Source organism: Oryx dammah, unplaced genomic scaffold (assembly GCF_014754425.2).
Source record: "Oryx dammah isolate SB20612 unplaced genomic scaffold, SCBI_Odam_1.1 HiC_scaffold_5, whole genome shotgun sequence".
NCBI lineage: Eukaryota > Metazoa > Chordata > Mammalia > Artiodactyla > Bovidae > Oryx > Oryx dammah.
In genome coordinates, this window is record NW_024070189.1 from 89,595,502 (window position 1) to 89,602,900 (window position 7,399).

The 7,399-nt window shown below is 55.4% G+C and overlaps 1 protein-coding gene and 1 non-coding gene across 2 annotated transcripts in view; both read right to left on the reverse strand.

Moving 5' to 3' along the window:
• The window catches only part of EEF2 (eukaryotic translation elongation factor 2), a 19,015-nt gene extending 11,855 nt beyond the window's left edge, over positions 1-7,160 (reverse strand). Inside the window, exons 1-12 of the mRNA XM_040241609.1 lie at positions 7,069-7,160; positions 5,827-6,041; positions 4,790-4,971; positions 4,487-4,698; positions 3,885-4,063; positions 3,670-3,775; positions 3,060-3,173; positions 2,816-2,954; positions 2,504-2,699; positions 1,610-1,868; positions 1,146-1,253; positions 6-394 (exon numbers count right to left, since the gene is read on the reverse strand). Of these exons, the coding sequence (XP_040097543.1) occupies positions 6-394; positions 1,146-1,253; positions 1,610-1,868; positions 2,504-2,699; positions 2,816-2,954; positions 3,060-3,173; positions 3,670-3,775; positions 3,885-4,063; positions 4,487-4,698; positions 4,790-4,971; positions 5,827-6,041; positions 7,069-7,071 (2,102 nt within the window). The 5' untranslated portion in view covers positions 7,072-7,160. The remainder of the gene's footprint in view (positions 1-5; positions 395-1,145; positions 1,254-1,609; positions 1,869-2,503; positions 2,700-2,815; positions 2,955-3,059; positions 3,174-3,669; positions 3,776-3,884; positions 4,064-4,486; positions 4,699-4,789; positions 4,972-5,826; positions 6,042-7,068) is intronic.
• On the reverse strand, positions 4,139-4,203 carry LOC120864939. The gene has a single exon (XR_005721280.1). It is a non-coding gene; the product is annotated as a small nucleolar RNA SNORD37 (small nucleolar RNA).
• Positions 7,161-7,399: the final 239 nt, after the last annotated feature.

Here is a 7,399-nt window from a genome sequence, read left to right on the forward strand (position 1 = left end):
CTGACTGGCCCTGCAGTGCTGTGCCTGAGCACCCCCTCACCTCCTTGGTGGCCCACTGGAAGCCAGCCACCACACTGTCCTTGATTTCATTGAGGTACTGTACACCCTTGGTGATGTCCGTGAGGATGTTGGGGCCCGTGCCATCAGGGCCGAAGCACCAGATCTTACGGGCCTCAGCCACGTCCCACTCGTACTTCTCAGCCAGGTAGCGTGCCCGCTGCTTGAGCTCCTGGCGGGCGGACACCTCGCCCTTGTCGATGTCCTCAGCCAGGCCATCAGGGAAGGGCCGCGCCTTCATGTAAAGCCTATTGTGCTTGTTGGGGGACTTGGACAGGCAGAGCACATTCGACTCCTCGCTGACAGTCTCCCGGTACGAGACAACTGGGTCAGATTTCTGGAAGAGAAACGTGCAGGGTCAGGTCTGCCCCAGAAAGCAGACACCCCAGAACACCACCTTCCTAATGATACCCGCTTCACACTGGCAGAGAATAGAGAGCAGAGCAGGCTCCACCTGACTTCGTGTAAACAGGTATGCAACTAGCTACTCGCTAAATGCCCACTGCCAACAGGGCTGGCTAAATACACTTCTGGTAAAACTATATGTGCAATATTAAATGAAAAGTGATTGCAAACATACAAGTGCAAGATCCCATTTCAGTATAGTTTCCTTATTTAGAAAAAAACATGAAAAAACTGTCAATTCCCTCAAGAACGAAAACTTTCATTCCCGCAACTAAAAAGGTTTAACAAGGAAAAACAGCATGTAAGAAACCCAGAACCTTGGCCAAGCAGACACAGATCTGAGCTCATTTTTATGAAAAAGCAGAAAATGGAAACCAGGGTGTACCAGGTAGGGGTGGTGGGCCACCTACAGAATCTCAGTGTCTGCCCTTTACCCAAGTTTTTTTTTCGTAAACTTGTTAGCAGAAGTTAGCAGACCCCTCACACTCCAACCCTGCCTGCACATCTAAAGAGCTGATGTCACAACAGCGCATATTATCTGGCAAGAAGGGAAAGAAGGAGAACAGAGTGACCCCCCCACCAGCGGGACCCTCAGAGCCCACCCAGGTCGTGCTCTCCAACAGCCCTCTTGGTATAGGGCATGCAAGCCTCCAGCTGTCACTGCGTGGCAGCGCCAACCTCACCTTGATGGGGATGCAAGCGTGATCCTCCTCCAGGTCCTTGAGGCAGATCTCCAAGTGCAGCTCCCCAGCCCCCGCGATAATGTGCTCCCCGGACTCCTCGATGATGCACTGCAGAAGGCCAAGCGTCAGCCCAACACTGACCCCAGGACCAAGCGGTAACCCAAGGGATTCCAGGGGGCAAGTGGAAAGTCAGCTCCAGCTGGACAAGATGGACTCCCAACACAGGGTTTAGGCGGAAGGTATCAGGGCCCGTTTTATTAGTTTTCAACATTAACCTTCTAAAAAGAGCCTCAGGATCCAACCAGTCTGAAGACTATATCAAAGTAGTATATCAAAGTTCGATTCCTGGGTGGAAAACCACCGTTTAAATGGGCGGGAGTTCTGCCAGGTCAGCCCAGTCACATCACATCAACAAGTCAACAAGCCACTGCGGCAGGTGTCACCTCTGGCCAAGGGGCACCCACCTGCACCATGGGGTCCGACTTGGCCAGCCGCTTTAGACCTTCCACCAGCTTGGGCAGGTCGGCCGGGTTCTTGGCCTCCACAGCGACCCTGACAACAGGGCTCACGCTGAACTTCATCACCCGCATGTTGTGGGCATGCTCGAAGGTGGTGATGGTGCCAGTCTTCACCAGGAACTGGTCCACGCCCACCAGGCCCACAATGTTGCCACAAGGCACATCCTCAATGGGCTCCACGTAACGGCCCATCATCAGGATTGTCCTGGGGAAGGGGGAACGACACAAAAGATGTCAACACACTAGCACTCGTGTGGCAGATCCCCAAGTCACCAGACAAGCCTCCGTTGTTTTTTTGGTAGTACCACACTGCACGGATTAATTCCTGGACCAGCGACTGAACCCAAGCCTCCTGCAGTGGAAGCACAAAGTTCCCCTCCTTTGAGCCTGTGGCTGTCTTCATGTCTAGAGGAACAGAGCCAGCTCACCAGGGGCCAGTAACCCAGTGACATCTCAGTGATGGTTCTGGCTCTATCACCAGAAGACCAGGCAAAGTGCTGCTGTGCCTATGCAAGCCTCTGCACCCTAGTGCAGTCAGGGCCTCAGAGAGTCCCACACCTGCAGTGGCTGACTGGGGGGCACCACCCTCAACTGAGGTCTTTGGGATCAGGGCCTGCTCTCGAGGTACCTTAACTATCCTATCACTCTAATTTCCTACCTGCTTCCCAGCTCAGGACTGTCACACTGAGAATCCTTAGTTGGGAGAAAGGGTACTATTTCCTGGTGCTTCCGTCCCCCCAGCAGGTCTCTTACATTCAGATGACCCCACCCTTCCCTTCTCACTGGATGGAGGAGGAGCAGGAGGCTGTTCGGCCCCCTCTAACTCCCTGAGTACCTCACCTCTGGATCGGCTTCAGGTACAGGTCCTCCTTCTTCCCAGGAGTATAGTTGGGTCCCATGATGCGGACCTTCAGGCCAGTAGACACCAGCCCTGAGAAGACCCGGCCGAAGGCATAGAACCGACCTTTGTCAGAGGTCGGCACCATTTTGGAAATGTACATCATGAGAGGGCCTTTGGGATCACAGCTCTTAATGCCTGAGAAGAGAAATGAAACCCCCAAAGGGGAAAACGTGATTCCATGATACCTCAGCTTTCCAAACTGAGGCTCTGTCCAGCATCAGGCCCCCGGGGTGCAGGCAGGCCCCACATACCCATGGCTGCCTCATCGTCTGGTGGACCCTCGTAGAGGAGCTCACAGCGGTACTTCTGGGCCGTCACAGGGGAAGGCAGGTGGATGGTGATCATCTGCAGCAGGGCATCCCCAGCAGGCAGCCAGCGGCGCATCACAGCCTAGAATAGAGGATATGAAGGGGAAATGTTAGCAAGAGACCAGAACGAAAATCAACACAAGCAGCTCCAAGAAGGTGGGACTCCAGGGAGAGCCTCTCCACTCACCTTCAGAAGTGGTTTGCCCTCCTTGTCCTTATCTTCACTGTCCAACTTGATGTCCAGTTTTTCAATTAGTTTTGCTGTCTCCTCTTTCTTGAAGTTCATGATTGCATCAAACACCTAACATGCAGGAAAGATGAGCAAAGTGGGTTTGGGAACATACTTGAAGTCTACAGTTACATGTTAGAGCCTGAAGAGCATGGATGGATGCAAAAATCCTCACTTACCATCAAACATCTGACTTAATCTAGCAAATAAGGAAATCTCTCAACAGACTTAAAAAAACCCACCCTAAGTAAGTGGGCACATTCTCACTGAAAACTCACTGGCTTACAATAGTCAGTCCTTTCTGCCACATTTCGCCTGCTGCCCAGTCAAGGAGGCTGACTGACCCCAAGATGCAGCCCAAGAATGTGGGAGACCTGCTAGCCAGGGTTGAACTGGGGGCCTTCTGATCTCATGCTGTCTCACCTTGTTTCAGGAGCTGACATGCAGCCTGGCCCTGCCTTGCCTTGTGACATCTTGCCATCAGTTGCAGCAGGTTGGGTACCAGACTGTCTGGGGAGCCCAAGGACAGCCCCGGGAATGGGCATCTACCAAGCTTACACTGGCTCACCTTGAAGATTGGGTCCAGGATGAGCTGGCAGAACGTCCGTGGCAGCTTCTTGCCATCAGGGCTGTTGGCTGACTTGCTGAACTTGCCAGTGGCTGGATCAAAGTACCTGTTCGAAGAACACCCAACCCAAGAGTTAGAGAAATCAGCAGCGGGGGAGGGGGTAACCTGGGTGGGAATGACCCTACAGACAGTTGAGCTGTGTCTCGAACACTTACCTGTCTCCCCACAGCTTTTTCATCATGTCCTCCACCTTCTTGGCCCGCTCAGCAGGCCCTAGCTGTCCCTCGCCCTTGGCGGCAAACTTGGCCACATACATCTCTGCAAACTGCTTCAGGGTAAAGGCCCAACCATGGAGACCAGACCCAAAGCCAACAGTACCAAGGACGGGGTCAATCTGCAAGAATAGGAGACAGTTTAGCTGGAATAGATGGACAGAAACCACAGCTACAAAATCCCCAGGCACTCCACGCCTCAGACCTTAGATTTCTTCAGTAGCCATCAGGTCAAAGTGAAGAAATTTTAGTCATCATGTACAAGGTACCCAACCCCGGCAGGGGGGGTGGGCAAAGATCCCACAGGGACTGCCCCATGCACCTGTCAGCAAGCAGGGGGAGCCACTACCTCACCTCCCCAAAAGTCCAGCTTTCCTGTCACTCTAAAGTTCCTTGGATCCCCAGCTTCCACCTCCCAAGAATCCCCAGGAAGTCACTGATTCAGAAGCAGTTCCCCAGGGGCAGCTCAAGACCACAGCCCTTCCAGTCTGCCCCACAGGAGCAGTGAAGGGGCTACTATGAACACAGCAGTCAGGCTGTCCTACCATGATGTTGCCCATGGGGCCACTCTCGCCCTCGCCATAGGTGGAGATAATGACGTTGACATTCTCCACGATGCGCTGGAAGGTTTGGTAGAGCTCCTCAGGCTCCAGCTGCAGCTCAAGCAGGGCCCGGTCCATCTTGTTCATCATCAGCACTGGCTTGATGCGCTCGGCGATGGCCTGGCGCAGCACCGTCTCTGTCTGTACACACACACCTGCAGACCAGCAGGGGATGAGGCGGCTCTTGCAGCCAGAGAAGGAACAGCCCCAGGTTCCAAGCCGTCCTAGGGGGTGCCCACTGCTTACCGGACACACAGTCCACCACCACCAAGGCACCATCAGTGACACGGAGCGCGGCTGTCACCTCTGAGGAAAAGTCGACGTGCCCAGGGGAGTCAATGAGGTTGATGAGGAAGCCAGAGCCATCCTTGCTCTGCTTGATGAAATTCAAGTCATTCTCTGAAAGCTCGTAGAAAAGGGAGATGGCCCTGAAACAATGGGGACAGGTGAGCCAGGTGGAAGCCACACCTTAGCCTGGCCTGTGGTCAATCAGGTTCCCACCGAGGGGGAGTCAGGACGGACACTCTTCATTCCTAAGTGAGGCTGGGATCCAATAAAAAGCCAGGCAGATGCTGCAACCTGTCCCCTCCCCCTGCATTACTCATCCCTAAAGATGAACTTAAGACTCCCAACAGAACAGCCACCGCCATCTAGGACATTTATCTTTGCTGCACCCTCTGCCAGGGACAGCCACTTCCCTGGCACCAGAATCCACCTGGGTCCTCCCAGGCTCAATACGCCTATTGTAAAAAAGCAGCTACTACATAGGAGCTAGAAATCCCAAAGGCTACTTTCCACCCTTCCCTGCCCTGCAGGGAAATGAGTCTCAGAGCAATGACCAAGGACAAACGACTAAATGAAGACAACTGCCGTCATTGCTTTTTCTTTGGGGTGGGGGAGGTTCTCACCATGACATCTGGGATCAGAAAACTCACAGGGGGCTGCCGTGCGCACAGCAGGACTTAGTGGCATTGACCCCGGATGCCAATACCATCCTCAGACTTCTCCAGACATTGCCAAGAGCCCCCAGCTCCCTTCCCCTCCAGCCTCCTTAACTCTACCACCCATCACGGTGCCTCTTCCCCTGGAGACAAAGGTGCCCATCCCACTAGATGAAGCTCCATCATCCCTCCCAGGTCAGAAGCCCAGCTCCAAAGTGCTCCTCTCTCCAAAGCCTGTGGGAAAAGGCCTATGTCAGTCTATCCATCCTGCCCACTACCAAGGACTCAGAGCAAGCAGCACCCCCCTTTCCCTGTGGAGACGACACCAGGGTTCTTGCTCACGTTGACTTGATGGTGATGCAACGCTCCTGCTCATCCTTCCGGGTGTCAGTGAAGCGGGTCTCCCCAGCCCGGGCAGAGGCGATGATACCCGCCTTACACACCAGGGAGTCCGTCAAAGTGGACTTGCCATGGTCCACGTGGGCGATGACAGACATGTTCCGGATGTTGGCCTTCTTGTCCATGATGGCCCGGATCTGGTCTACGGTAAAGTTCACCTGGGCAGGGTGGAGGAGGGGAGGGTCATGACAGGCCAGCACTCCAGGAAGGACCCTTGGCACAGAGACTTTGATCAATAGAGGCTGCAAAGCCCTAGCCAAAAGAGGCTGGTCCCTGGTGCTGCCAACTCCGACCTAAATCCCCCTTTCTTTGTTAACCCCCCTTTAAAGATGTCCAACTCACCCTGTCCCTGAACAGCCTGATCTTGGCTGTCACACCCAAAGTGACAACTCAGAACGGAAACTGGGGACTAAGTCCCAATGAGTGACAACAGATTCCCTTTATACTAGGTAGATACTGGAGTCTCGTGGGGTCCGGCTGAACCTCAAGTGTTCCACTGTGTGCCCACAGGTATACCTAGAGGCTTCCCAACCAAAAGGGCTCTCCGAACTCCAAGGTCACCCCTCGCTGGGGTTGTGGGGGTCAGAGCCAACACCCCACCTTTGATTCATAAATATGCCACCCCCGGTTTGGGGGAGGGGGGGTTGCGCAGCGCTAACAGGCGCGAACCTCCACCTCGTGGCTCCAGGATCTGGTGTTCACAATTGGGAGGTTCAAGAAAAACAAGAGACTAAAACATTACACAGCGGGAGAAGATCGGGCGCTTCTAAAGGTCTTACTCTTCTCTCCTTTAGCCATTTCCAAGGCGCCCACGGCTCCCGACAGAAAATCAGACTGAAACTCCCGGCCCGCGAGTTACATAAGGCGGCTCCCCTCTCCCGGCTCGCGCTGCGGCGCCCGCCATTACAGCGTCTGCCACATCATCATACCCCCCCGCCCCGCCTCCGCCCCAGCTTCAGCCGGACCCCGGACCCCGCGAGGCGGCGGCACCCCCGGAAGCGGAGATCGCGAGCAATGCGGCGCGCAGACATGGCGGCAGCCGCTTCACCTGCCCCGGCCCCGCCGGCCCCGCCGCCGCCATGTCTCCTCTCAGTCAGGGAAGCCACAAGTCCCCAGGCTTGGCAGCGCCAGCCCTGCCGAGGCTTCGCTGCCGTTTCAGGTCCCCGGTTGAACAGTGTTGCTCACCATGGTGGCGGATGGCGGTGGATTCTCCCAAGCAGATCCGAGCGAGCTAGGTCGCGCCGAGGATGGCGGCGACGACGGCGGAAGAGAACGCTGACGTCAACACCCGAGATTTTATAGGCCGACGCCGGTTGGGCGGGTCATCTGACCGCGCTTCGGGGGCGGAGCGAAGCGACGCCGCGCGCAAGCGCATGAACACCGTCCCCAACAACACCCCGCCCGGGTAACCCCTTAGGCGGCGGTGGGGCTGCTCTAATACCAAGGGTCTGCATTCCATGCTTGGATTTTCCCGGGGGCGTGGTTGCCTCGAGCTGGGTGCACGCCTCCAGGAGGC